Source organism: Gopherus flavomarginatus, chromosome 21 (assembly GCF_025201925.1).
Source record: "Gopherus flavomarginatus isolate rGopFla2 chromosome 21, rGopFla2.mat.asm, whole genome shotgun sequence".
NCBI classification, from domain to species: Eukaryota; Metazoa; Chordata; order Testudines; family Testudinidae; genus Gopherus; species Gopherus flavomarginatus.
The window spans coordinates 4,884,457-4,898,909 of NC_066637.1; the positions used below are offsets into that span (position 1 = coordinate 4,884,457).

The window sequence follows — 14,453 nt, forward strand, 5'->3', positions numbered from 1 at the left end:
TGGCCAGGACATGTTACCCAAGGGAGCGTATTCCATGATGGAATCACACTTGAACTCTGAAACTGATGGCATAAAACTTCTTGTGGAAGTTTTTCTTTCCTTTCCACAATTTTCCAAGTCTTGCAAGCTTTGATAGCCATCAGAAACACTGAGAAAATCCTGAAGATCAGTGTCTGAAAGACAGTGGCAAATTTTCTTCACTGCCACCTGCCTCATAATGTGGCAGCTCACATGCCTGCACTACTCCACCTGCACTTGTTTTGCAGTAAGTGTCTATCACTGCAGAAGTGTATAGGGTAGGTGCAATCCTGGAGTGGTGAGATTTGACATCTGCTTTACATATGCCCAGCTGCATGCATATGGCAGTGAAGAACGGAGCCTAGTTCAGCTTTTTCTCATCAGAATTGGTACCTAAGGGGTGTGGGGAAGGGAGCATCTGAAATCATTACATTCATTTTGACTTCAATGCCTCTTTATTCTATTTGCGCCATGTTTTATATGAAAAAATGCCTATCCAAGTTGTGAACTTGCCTTTCTGGTGCAATGGAAAGCACACTTTCTAAAAGGAGGTAATAAAGATAACCTGACCTTTACCCAGCAACCTTCCATCCCAAAAGCCCTTTGCGAATGAAATGAAGTTCATGTCACCCACCACTAAAATGCATTCATCTGTGGCGAAATGTAACAGAGCACAGCCATTTTTTGAACAGTCAATACAGTACCTGGCTGAAAGTGTTCAGAGAACTGACCATAGCCAAATGTGATTTTTCTGAGTTGGAATTTAGCCAGAACATTGTTCTTCCTGTGAATACTGTAAATGGGATCTTTAATGATGGTTTTATGTGTTATCATCCAAAAGATAGCAGCACAGTGGCCTTCAGCACCATAGGGGACATTAGAGGGAAGAATCCCTCTGTTGTGATAATTGGACCTACACATTTACCCTAATTGTCAGTTCAGCTGTGAAAAGTACTAACCAGGGGTGGTTCTTTGATGACTTTTCATGAATTCCTTGTTTTTTGCTTTTGTGGTCCAGGTAAGTAACTGAGATTCTTCCCCCAGTCTCTCCATCAGACCGAATCTCTTTGGGGCCATTATGATTTGGTTCAGCTCTCTTTGAATGTTGTGAATTTTTTCACAATTCTTTTCCCTTTTCTTTACCATCTCTAATAAGAACCAACCCAAGCTTTCTCCCCAAATTCAAAGCAAATCTACTCCAAAGCTTGGAATTTTGGATAACATTTTTCCTTCCTTTATTTCAAAATGTCTGCTGTTTCCATGTTTCATGGTCCATCCAGAGCAAGAGAAAGTAGTGCGCACAGAGAGAGATTAAAAAGATTGGAACTTTTCAGCTTGGAAAAGAGACAACTAAGGGAGATATGATAGAGGTTTGTTAAATCATGACTGATGTGGAGAAAGTAAATAAGGATGTGTTATTTACTCCTTCTCATAATACAAGAACTAGGGGCCACCAAATTAATAGGCAGCAGGTTTAAAACAAACAAAAGGAAGTATTTTTTTCACACAACACACAGTCAACCTGTGGAACTCTTTGCCAGAGGATATTGTGAAGGCTAAGACTACAACATTGTTGAAAAAAGAACACAATAAATTCACTGAGGATGGGGCCACCAATGGCTATTAGCCAGGATGGGCAGGGATGGTGTCCATCAGCCAGGGGTGGCTCTAGGCATTTTGCCACCCCAAGCACGGCAGGCAGGCTGCCTTCGGCGGCGTGCCTGCGGAGGGTCCGCTGGTCCCGTGGTTTCGGGCAGGCACCTGCGGGAGGTCCACCAAAGCCACGGAACCAGCGGACCCTCCGCAGGCAAGCCACTGAAGGCAGCCTGCCTGCCGCCCTCACGGTGCCCGGCAAAGCACCCCCAGTGGCTTGCCACCCCAAGCACGCGCTTGGCGTGCTGGTGCCTGGAGCCGCCCCTGCCATCAGCTCTGTTTGCCAGAAGCTGGGAATGGGCGACAGGGGATGGATCACTTGATGGTCACCTGTTCTGTTCATTCCCTCTGGAGCACCTGGCATTGGCTGCTGTCGGAAGACAGGATACTGAGCTAGGTGGACCTTTGGTCTGACCCAAAGTATGGCTACTCTCATGTTCTTCTAGGATATGAGATTATCCTGAGAATAACATGCTGTTGCATTTGAACGCCCAAATATTGTATTGCCAAACTGGTTATTTCCTCGTGATGTGGAGTCTACTTTGAGACTGGAGATCCTTCTCACTCAGTGTTTGTCAACCTTTCCAGGTTGACAGTCTCTTAGGGAAAGTCAAACATTTTTATGTCATCCCTCCCCTTTACATTTATTATAAAGAGGAAAGTAAAAAGTGTGTTAACCACAGCAATGCAAAGCCCATCAAATTTATTTTTGTGTGTGTTTCAAGAGATTGACAGGGAATACTTGACCTTGAAGGGTGAGGGTTGGCAGGAGAGCAAGGCAGCAAGCTCTCCTGTGTGGATATGAAAGGGGCAAAGTTACAACTCCCGTATTTGAGCTCACATACTTCGAAGGTTTGGGCTACACTGAAGTTATTTGGAAAATGTTTTTTTTTCCTTGCTTTAGAATTGAAATAAAAATGTTGACACGTTGTGACCCACCCCACCCCTCACTGCTTTTTATCACCATTCCTGGGGATCATGAGCCCTGGTTGAAAAATACTGCTCTAGTTCAATCTCAGACTGTTAGACTCAGGAGTGTTTACCCGTGTCTGTGCCCACAGTCCAGCTGCCTCTGATCCTTTCTGATTTCCATGTATGTCAATGTAACCCTCCTCCCCTTTTTCTCTGCCCTTGTTAAGTTGCTAAAGAAAGTGATCCAAATCGGAGACAGTTCCTGCCTCCTGCTGATCATGGATATTTTCAAAGATGAAGATCGGAAGCTGATGCAAACTCACTGCCACTCCAGGGCTATGACCATCCTGAAGAATAAGCAGGGAGATACTTACGTCAAAGAAGCTATTGCCAACCTTTCCTTTGCTATCATTGCATCAGGTAGGCTTATGAGAGGTTTATTTCTGTGGGAGTAGGCCAGTGTGTGGACAGACGTCAATCCTCATCCATTATTTCTGTTTCCCTCTAAATATGATGATAAAATGCAAACAAAATCTTTACAGGGGCAGAGAGGGGGTGTAAGTGGATCAGAGGAAGGGTTCTGTATGCCATGATCACTCTCCTCCAAGTTACTGGCTTTGAAGTAGCCCAGATAGACAATGACCAAAGTTCTTAACATCCAACAACTACTTTGTGCCAGTATGAAATTAGTTGGTTGGGCTCCCTGTAGTTCCCAGAGGTTTAGGTTAGATATTAGGGGAGTAAAGCTCTGGAAAAGGCTTCCAAAGGACGTTGTGGAGGTTTTTAAGAACAGGCTGGACAAACTCCTGTCCGGGATGGTCTAGGTTTACCTGGTCATGCCTCAGCACAGGGGGCTGGAGCTGATGTCTCTTGAAATGCCCTACATTTCTATGATTCTGTGAAAAGTCGTGCTGGTTATTCTGGTCATCTGGAAATTCCCCTGCAGAACCCAGCCATGGCTAGCAGCAGGGAGGCATCATCCCTTAGCAGAGAGGGCAGCACACTAAGACTCAGGAGATCTGGTTTCTGTTCTCAGCTCTGCTGCTGACCTGTTGCGTGACCTTGGGTAAGTCACTTCACCTCTTTTTCCACTCTCACATCTTGTCTATGTCTACTGCTAGCTCTATAAGGGGACAGTTTCTCTGTGTCCTTGTGCAGCACCCAGCACAATGAGGTCCTCTAGACACTACTGTAAAATAAGTAATTAATAATTCAAGGATCAGTTAAAATGGCTGGCACTCTTCAGCTTAGAAAAGAGATGATTAAGGGGAGGATATGACAAAGGTCTATAAAATCATGACTGGTGCAGAGAAAGTGAATAAGTGTTAGTTACCTGGTCACAAAACACAAGAATCAAGGGTCACCTGGTGAAATTAATAGGCAGCAAGTTTTAACCAAACATAAGGAAGTTATGTCAACCTGTGAATGAGATAAGTTCATGGAGGATAGGTCCATCAATGGCTATTAGCCAAGATGGTCAGGGACGCAACCCCATGCTGTGGGAATCCCTAAACTTCTGATTGCCAGAAGCTGGTACTGGATGACAGGGGATGGATCACCTGGTCATTTCTTCTGAAGCATCTGGCACCATCTGCTGTCAGAAGCCAGGATAGTGGGCTAGATGGACCATTGCTCTGATGCACTCTGGCTGTTCTCATAAATGATTGTAATGGTGTTTTGGGGCTGTGGTCTTCTGGTCACTTTGGCTTATAGAGTAAAATTTTCAAAAGTATGTCACTGAGGAGCCCAGGGTTTAAGGCTCCACTTCACCAGTGGGATTAAGGACCTATGTCTTTTAAGCCCATTTGAAAATTTTACAATGAAGTCCTATTGACGTGGGGTCCTTAGTGTCTAAAATCACTTTTGAAACTTCTCCCTATGATCACTGCCTTGTTTCACACAGGGTTTGTTTCACACAGATGGCAAGTGGCTTGGAATGGCTTCTGGATTAGTTCTAGTCTGGGCCAGACTACGTAGCTGGAGAGGGCTCCACATCCCATTCTCAGTTTGCTAAACCATTTAGTGCCCTGAAACCTCCCATGTTAATCATGTTGATGGGATATGTTCTGTTTCCTCTGTGTTAACCTATGCTAAATATTATAAATGCCACCCAAATCCCGCTAACTCACTGCTGAGCTTCCCTGCTCCCATGAGTTTGCGGGTGTTTCAGATGCATTCCTTGCTAAAAGGTTATACACCACCTGGCTGTAGGCATTAGAGGTGAAACATTATCTCAGCTTTCCCCAAAGAGAGGGGCTGAGCTAATCTGGAAACGTCCCTGGCACATTCTAAGCAGAACTCTATTCTTATGGAAATCTGACTTTCACTCAGAGCAAATGTTATGACAGTAGCATCTAGAAGAAGAGAAGTCATGAAAAGAAAAGGAAAACTGCTAATTGCCTTGAGGTAGCTCAGTTCTCCAGCCAGTGCATTCTGGCTTATCAGCTTCCCACTTGCTGGTGCAGATGCTTGTTAAGAAATGGACATGGTCTTTTATTGGTGCGGATCATTACAGCCCCACAAATATTAATAACATTTGGTGAGGAAGTTTGGAGCATATCTTGAGGGTGAAAGCCTTGTAACTGAAAAGGAATTGCTAGATGGGCATCCTCTGGCATATCTCTCCAAGCAGCTGTCCAAAAGGCTGCACTCATTGACCTCTCAAGGAAAAATTTTTTTACAATGGATCCAATATGCAGGCACCACTGTTATTGATCACAATCCTTAGTACATGAAGATGCTTATCAAAATTGCTTTGAAAGGAAGAAGGTGTGTGAATGAATGAGAGATTCATGTTCTGCAACCTTCAGATGAATATATTGTACATTTCACAGCCAAATGATTGATTTTTTGGGATCACAGGAAAGGGAATCCTAATATCACACATTCACATGTCTTGACCTACAGCATTATATGGGGAGACAGTGAGACAACCCTGTCTGGGTTATTATCCAAAGCAGAGTAGTGTGCATTTTCTGATTCCATCCCATCTGATCCAACCAACTCCTTTCACTGCTAAATGACTCTGCTTCTGCCTCCCAGTATCCCCTCTCATCCAGGATATTCTTTCTCCCAGTGTGCTGCCACTTGTACGTTATATCTACTAAACCTTCAGAGGTGTCCTCCTAACTAGCTGGGGCCTGGCCATACTGGGTAAGTTGCCATATCATGCCCCTTTGGAGCTACATTGGGTAATGTGTCTCCCTTTGCTATGCACCAGAAAGAAACGCTGCTCTTTGCTAGGGAATAATGGAGAAGTGCTTTCAAGTCATTCCCTCTTGGTTTGGTTCCAAATATCAACAGCATCTCTGATTTCTTTGGCTGCAGCACCACACTGTTTCCTTTGACTGGTCCAGGTCCAGTTCCCACCAATGAGTGAAGGAGGAGAGGGGACCATTATAACTTACTAGAGAGAAGCTTTCCAGGTATCCTAGGAAACTCAACTCAAACTGTCTGATCAAAGCAATTTCATGACAAACAGCAGAAACCTAACCAACAGCAATTGTGGGATTTCTCTTAACTGCGTGCAGACATTTTCAAGGACAAAGATGCAGAAAAGGAATGCTAAGCAATCCCTCTTCTGAGGGAACCTCAAATAACCTAAGAGGGTTTGGTAAATAAATAAATACAGCCACAAAAGAGCAGCTGTCACCTTTGTGAGCCTGCTGCATTGCTCTGAAAAGCAGGTCTTGCTAGTTGTCAGTTTGGCAAATGTTGACTAAAACAGTGGCCATCCAATGAAATAACATGAAATGGAAACTGACCAACAGCCCACCAAAATGAGGGCCAATGGAACGCAAAGATGGAAGTTCAACAAAACTCTAAGCCTAAACAAACTGAGAGCCAGGATCTCTGCTGGGTGAATGACCAAGCACCACTGGTTTCATTTGTACCAGAGGAGAATTTGGTTCTCTCTTCTTCTATATAGGTTATTATATCGCCCTCAGCACCATGACATCCGAACACTTTCTAGTGGCATATTAAGCAATGGGATTATTGTCTGTTCTGAGTCTCTTGGATGGTCATTTCTGTCAAGCAAAAACATTTTTTTAACCCTTTTAATCTCCCCTACCTTTAAAATTACAAGCAATAAAAATTAAGCAGCGAAAAGAAAGTATCCATGTATTTAATGCATGAGGAAGGTAGTGTGCTCCATCAGACAAGGCCCAAGCCTGGAACCCAGGAGACCTGCATTCTGCTTCCAGGTCCGCCCTGCATGTATGGCCTTAGACAGGTTACTGAAGATCTTATCTCAAGCTCAATGATGTCAATGTGAGTCTTTCCCTTAGGCCTAGATTTTCTAGAGGATTTACTAACTCTGAGTGCTTCAGTTCTGGGTGCCCAGCTTCAGAGATTTAGGGCCTGGTTTTCAGAACTTCTACTGAATGCACCTCTCTCCTAACAGTTTCAAATGTGGCTGCTGACTTTGGTGCCCCAATTTTTCAGAGACTCTGGGTGTCAAATAAGCCAACAAAAAACATGGGCCACATCTGAAAATTTCATACGTAACTAACTACAAGCTCCTCCCTCAAATCCCTTCAGGAGACCCACTTCTGCTGGGACACCTGCCCATAATCAGAAAGCAATGACAGCTAGCTGGGGAGATCCACTGTGTATCGATTTGTTTATTTTATTTGGAGCTAGCAATCTGGGCCCCTGACTGAACTATGTAACTGCATGATCTTACTGGTGTTACCCTCTGCCTTCCTTCTCCATCTTTGTCACAATGTTCTTTTTTCTTTTTGTCTTTGTAAACTCTTTGGCGAAGGGACTGCATTTGTGCATCGCCGAGCACACTGGGGCTCCTCTTTCTGACTGCGAATGTAGCGCACTGCTGCAATCAAAGCACTAGATTATAACACAAGTTGCAGCTACACATCTGCTCTAAGCAAAGCAGCCACTATCTATTTTCATAGATCACTGTTAGAGGTGCCTTTTCCCATATCTTCTTAGTCACTTTCAGAAATTGATTATCTCCAGCATACAGCATGCTGAAATTATTCTCTCAAGACTAATTGGCAAAGCATTTCATGTGGGAAGGCTCGTCTGAGAAGTAAAATATTCCTTTTTTATATAGCGCTATCTCATTTTATTCACCAGGAGTCTTTAGCTGGCTCTGGCTTTTTGACAGGACATTTCAAACACTGACATGTTATGATAATGGCAGGTAGCTGGAGAGCGTTGGACTTGGATGAGTTAGTAAATATTTTCCATCTTGGTCTCCATCCTCAGCTGCTCTTTGAAATGAATTGTAATAGCATTCAATATTCTGTGTGACAACAGCATCACCGAAAACAAAACTTCCTTTGTGGGATTCCTGTGCTCTATGCCAGCTCAGCCACTGACTTACTGTACACGTTATTTTTAAGCTGTTGGTTTCAGTGTAGTGGCTTTAAATGGGTGGACCTGCAGACCTGTCATAGGTGCTATCAGGCTCAGATAAGACTTTTGTGGCACTCTGAGATCCTTTCACAAACAGTTCTTGGCAAATGCAGAGTTGTGCAGTGTGGCTTTGTGGGCTGAGCACTAGAAAAGGCAGACAAGGGTCCCATTGCTTGCTTGGTGACCTTGAGAAAGTCACTTCCTCTCTGTGCCCCAGTGTCAGTTATTTTTACTTTCCTTTGTAAAGGTCTTTAAGCTCCATGGGTAAAAGAGCTAGGCCTTTTTGTTATGTACTAGCCACCAAAAGGACAAGGATTGCTGCCTCTAAGGAACTTTTTCAAATACAATTATTCTTTCCATTGTTATATATCTGTTTTAAAACATAACACAGGTGAAAAAAGCCGCACAAATCTACACCTGTGGGACCACCCTTTAAGTAATAACAATAAATTGTCCCCACCTTGGTCAAATATAGTCTAGGCTCAATGGCCTTCTGGACACCATGCAAAATCCAGTTGTTTGGCATGCTTTGTGGGAAGGCTGAGGGTATGTCTCTGGTGTGGTGAAAGGGCTTTTCTCTTGTTGGCTGGCTGCAATCATTTGTAACCCATATGATTATTTAAAACTGCCGGATGGTCATCATTAGGTTACTGCAAGTTGTATTAATTGTGAGGCGGCCTAGAGGGTTTTGCATGAGCATCATCTATTGTTGTTGAAAGCCAAATTAGAACAAAAATACTTTGCATGTTGCTTTTTCATTCAAGGATCTCAAGATACTTTACAAAGCAGGTAAAGTTGTTTTTTGGGTGAAGAGCGAAATCAGTAATTTGTCCATATTTACAAATTCAGGGCCTAGTCCTGTAATTGGATCCACACAGACACAGGGATCTGCTCACACTGATCTAACTAAAATTGAATGCCTCCAACTTTAAATAAAACTTGTCCTGCAGCACTCCATACGTAGATCTCCACTAGGTGGGAGTAAATCATCCTCTATCCTTTTGAATAACTTTGGCGAAAGCTTATTTTCCCCATGTACATGCTTTAAAAGCAAATATTTTTTTTAAAAGCTAAAACATTATTATTATTTTTAAACTCCTTTGATCACCAGTGTCTTTGTTTTGTTTTACTGAGTAAAATATAATTGTTGGTTAAATATCACTGAGGTCCAAGAGGCTGATGCTGTAAACATTTTAAGGGAAAGCATTGAAGCTGTGCACAGTTTTTAATTTCCTTTATTACGGAACGGGTGAAATAAATCATAATGTTAATGGCTAAGTTTACTGCAGCTATCATTACAAGTGTGCGTAGGGCAAGATCCCTTCGGACATAGCTGCTATTCACCTAGGTACTTATATGGCCGTTATCAATTAAATATCTGGGTACCTCACAAGCATTAATTAATTTTGACAACTGTGAAATAAGGATCCCCCCTCATGTTACAGTTAAGGAGCTGGGACACGCCTATTCCTCCGAAGGTTAGACAGCCATTCTCTGGGTAATGCAGACCTTGGCCGCTTGTTGATTTAAACTGCTGTATTTAACTGGAGTTCTGCCTCAGACTCATAGTCTTCTTTCTCTCGTTGCCTGATGTGCAAAGCCTGGTTTCTCCACTTCTGCTGGGGAACGAGGATTCTGTTGATGTACGAATCCCGGCCAAGGCATCGAGTAGGGGAGTGCAAGAAACATGCCATTAGTAAAAGTGCTGTCGCTAAGGGAAAGCAGCTTTGGTTAGCAGCTGAGACAATCAGAGTTTGCGTGAGGGGCTACAGGGAAATGGCTCCGGAGATTCCACGTCCTTGGGTTATTATCATGATGTAACATAGGGATATGAACCTAGCCACTATCTCTAGCGCGGTGGAACGGTTGTGAACACTTTTGTTTACCTCAGCTAGACTAGAGCATCCCCAACTGAATCCCGATTCTCTGCCTGCATCCTTGCTGCTTCCAGGGGGTAGTAATTTATGGCTGGCATATACCACCCCCTCGTGCCAGCCAGCGCATAGGGGGCTCTGCCCATTTCCCATCCATCCCAACCACTCCCCTTCTATCTACTGCCCTAGGTCCAGGTAGCTTCCGCAAGTAGGGGGGCTCCTACCCCACGTCACTGATATGTGAGTCCAAGTCACAATCTAACCCACACCTTTGATACTGGCTTTTCAGCCTCAGTACAAGGACCATTTCCATATGGAAAGTTGGAGAGACAGAAAATGCAAACAGCCAAGCTCACAAGAGACATGATCACTTTTCTGTGTAACTGGCTGCATCACGTGTTATCTGTGTGCAGCAGGGATGGCAGGGGTGCAGCAAACAGCTGATTCAAAATGCTGCAGTTGACAGAAACCAAACAGCTGCATCTCTCCATGCCGGGGCAGTTCCGACCCCACATGTTTTCAAGGTTTCAAGTCCCCTGCAGTTATCGTAACTGTAGCAAGTGCAGCAACATGGGAGGAAGGTCAGGAATATGTCCATTGGGGAAGTATCATTTTAGAAATTTCACTTGGGAAGTTACCATTTTCCTTCCTTTATTTTTCAGACACATCAGGTTGGGGGAGATTATCAAAACAAATTACACTGTTCAAATAGACATTAAGAACCAATTATGCTTTCAGAGGAGACGTCCAAGAGACCTTGGACAGTTACTTGATAAAAACTCCAAAGAGCAACAGTCACTGGGAAAGTGAAGAGTAAAGTCTCAGTTGCCTAAGGGGCAGTCTCTGCTCACTTGGAGCCATCCTATTGAGAACATGGTATTGGTTGCAGGGTCGGATGCCACTCAGCATAAGGAAGGCAGAACTAAACTTAGCGACATGATAAAGCGCAAGGAAATACAGGATGCAAATGCTGATTGCAGCATCGGTATTTGACAGTTGAGTGCAAATAAACCACTTGATATGAGTCTGAACATTGGAGCCATAATGTTGCTGCGCTTCACGTGCAAAATAATCTCTTTAGTGCCCCTCATACACTTAGTCTTGAAGGGTGAAAGTCACCTCTGTGTGGGGAGCCAGCCCAGCCCTATGCACCACTTAAGTCCCATTTAATTCCCCTAGTGCAGCTGAAAGGCCCCGCTGAACCACTAAACACTCTGCTAAGAGCTGGATACTGGTCTCACTGAATCAAACAGCAAAATTCCTATGGAGTTCAGTAAGAAGTAAGATTAGATCCTGAGGGCTTGAAAGGGGTGGTTAGGTTCTTGTGCACTGGGGAGAATTTTGCATTTTTTGGATAGGTTTCTAAATTACCATTCTGCTTAAATATTTTTGCCCAGCTTTCCAACCACTGGGGACCGAGCCCCATCGCAATCTCCTGCTATTCTACCCCAGACTCAGAGCTCAATAGCTGGCTGGCCTTACATCCTGCCACACAAGGGTGCAAAAGAGCCATGTACCACCTAAGTCCTCTAAATAGGGCTCTTGTGGAGCAGAGCACGCTGCCTGGGGTGTGATCTCACCCACAGTCCCAGTTTTGGAGCTCTCTCACTAGAAGGCTGTATCATCCTTTCTGTTTGATTTGCACATTTCTCTCTTGCCCAGGTGGCTACGCTGAAGAGTCCCTTCTCACCAGGGCTCGATGTTATGGACACCTTGGCCAGAAGAAAACTGCAATTTTTGATTTTAATGCCATCCTGAAGGAGGACCCTAGAAACGTACAGGCCCTGAGTGGAAGGGGATTCATTTACCTTGCCCTGAACCAGCAGAAGGTATTGTTGTTGTGTTGGATTAATGTCACACGTTGCCCAGTAAATATAAAATATTTGTAAGACCGATCTCAGGTTTCATGTGTCTGACCATGCCCCCACTGAAATCAATGGGAAATCTGCCATCGATTTGAAGTGGGGTGAAGGTTGGGCTCTATATGCATTGATGCCTGGGCCTAAGTCCATGTATATATTACACCAGTGGCTCTCAAACTTTCCAGACTACTGTACCCCCTTTCAGGAATCTGATTTGTCTTGCGTACCCCCAAGTTCCACCTCACTTAAAAACTACTTGCTTAACAAATCAGACATAAAAATACAAAAAGTTTTATAGCACGCTGTTACCAAAAAATTACTTACTTTCTAATTTTTACCATATTAGAAAATAAATCCATTGGAATATAAATACTGCACTTACATTTTAGTGTACAGGATACAGAGCAGTATAAACATGTCATTGTCTGTATGAAATTTTACTTTGTACTGAGTTTGCTAGTGCTTTTTATGCAGCCTGTTGTAAAACTAGGCAAATATCTAAATGAGTTGCTGTACCCCCTGGAAGACCTCTGCCCACCCCCAGGGGTGCACATACCCCTAGGTGAGAATCACTATATTACACAATGTCCTGGGTGGGTTGTTAGTAATGGGGCTTGAACGGAGCATCTCTGGATCTGAGCATAAGCCTCAACTGTGTGAGTGGAAAGAGGCGGATATGTTAGCATCAAGATCATAGCAGGCTCATTCGCCGCTACACGTGGCCCAATATCTACAGGGGCCAGAGCACCACACTCTGTATGTGTGGGCTGCACTTAGCACTGCCAAGAAGATGAAATATGATTTTAAGACCTTAAAATGTCTTGTAAATGGTAAAATATGTGGACTATGTGTGCAGACGCCCGTTAAGATTATCCAAAAGTTCTGCTGCATGCAAAAGGCCTGACCCAATGTGGCCCAGGGTACTTCTGTAGATTTGTTGCCCCGATCATTCATGGCCTAGGCTCCAGAGCAGAAACATGCTGCTCTCAGGCAGCATGTGATGCAAGATAAAAGCCATTGCTCAAAGCAGTATCCTGCTCTTCCTGTGTGCATGTCTATCCCTCCCCCTCAATTACTAACTCAATTGCCTGTGTCTAGAGGAGAGGAATGAGAATCCGTAGTCATAGCCTCATTTGCGTCACTACCATGCAATCATATGCAATGCTCCAAAAAAGCCCCTCTTACATTTGTTGCTACGTTGTCTGTTCCAGTGGAAAAAGAGGCTAGCAGCACTAGATGCCAAACCATAATATGGCCAACACTGCTGCATCTACACAGCATAACCACTTCTGATTTGTGGTATGTCACACTTCAGGGCTTCATACATTACCCTCAAGCTAAGTGGCACATGTCAGACTTTTGCCTGCATCATCTGCCTCTTGCAGAGCCAGTATTAATAATAATAATAATAATAATAATAATACTCGGCTGTTATATAGCATTTTCCATCAATAGATCTCAAAGCACCACTGAACTAAGCAACATTGGAGGTACTGGGCCAGGTCCTTGTCAATTATAAACTGGCACAACTCCATTGAATTCATTGGAACTATGTCAGTTTACACCTGCTGAGCCAAATTCTGCCCTCATTTACTCCTCTGTAAGTCCAGAGTAATTCCATTGGCCTGAGTGGCTTGCCTCTGGATTTATACCAGAGGAACAGAACAGAAACTGTTTCATGACAGCAATTTCTTCCTGAATTATGTGCTTAGAATTACTAGGTCTAAATGTGTTTTCCTGCCTCCATCAGGAATATTTTTCTGTCTATTTATCCAATTATTTTGGCATCCGCAGAGCTCCTTTCCCTAACTCTGTGCAATGGAGGAGTTGCCTCGTTTTCCTCCAGTGTTTTATCTTGTTTGTATTGGCTGTTGGAATGCTGTGACTGCTCTTCCAGTGCACGGAGTCTCACAACCAGGGAAGCACTTTATCAAGAACATTATTCTATCTGAGCAACACTCTGATCTGAGTCTCAAACCCTGCCGGGCTATTGGCAGATCTCTCCTTTAAACATCCATCCAAAAGAAGTGGTTAGCATGGTACAGGGCATATCCTGGGTTTTGGGAATGGAAAGTGATTATTTGTGTGTGATAGGGCATTGAGAAGCCTTTTTTCCTACCAATTCCACACATCAAAGTGATCGTGCCAGGTTCAGACCCCACGTAAGGCTCACTCAAGTGCCAGTTTAAGGAGCGGAGTTGTTCTCATAGGCATTGTGCTGACCCTCTGCACAAGGAGAGCTTTGCCCAGTGCAGGCATTTGGCTGTGCTAAGCATGCACCCTGTGCTGCTTCTTCCTTCATGCTGAGTATGGTGTAGACCCATGTAGTTCTCACATAACTATCCCATGAAGTCCTTCCTGTAGGCTGCAGAATGAAATACCAGAGAGGAGGCTCAGAGGCGTGATAGAGAGTCCATAGAACATCTCTCTCTCATTGATGAAATAACAACTTGCTCTGCAGAACAAAAACGTGAAAGAACTTCTAGCCATGTGCTGCCATGTATGTAGTCAAACAAAGCATAGGCTTTATGTCAAGTTTTGTGCATAGCTGAATAGTGCCAGATTGAGTAAGCTAGACACTAAAATCCTTGATTTAGCCACAGGTCAGCATTGGCCTAGACAGCATCCATGTAAGCCCTCTACATATTGCCTAACCAGTGTTCCTTAACCTTCAGCTGGAAAAAAACCACCTCTAGTGGGGCAAAGATAACTCAGGCTCCATGGCCTATTCAATTCTTGGCCCTGAAGGAGG

General features: G+C 43.9%; 1 protein-coding gene across 2 annotated transcripts in view; it reads left to right on the plus strand.

Moving 5' to 3' along the window:
- TTC34 (tetratricopeptide repeat domain 34) overlaps positions 1-14,453 on the plus strand; it is a 42,872-nt gene that overhangs the window by 7,853 nt on the left and 20,566 nt on the right. For both annotated transcript variants that reach the window (XM_050931123.1, XM_050931124.1), the window contains exons 4-5: positions 2,811-3,003; positions 11,502-11,668. In XM_050931123.1, the coding sequence (XP_050787080.1) occupies positions 2,811-3,003; positions 11,502-11,668 (360 nt within the window). The remainder of the gene's footprint in view (positions 1-2,810; positions 3,004-11,501; positions 11,669-14,453) is intronic.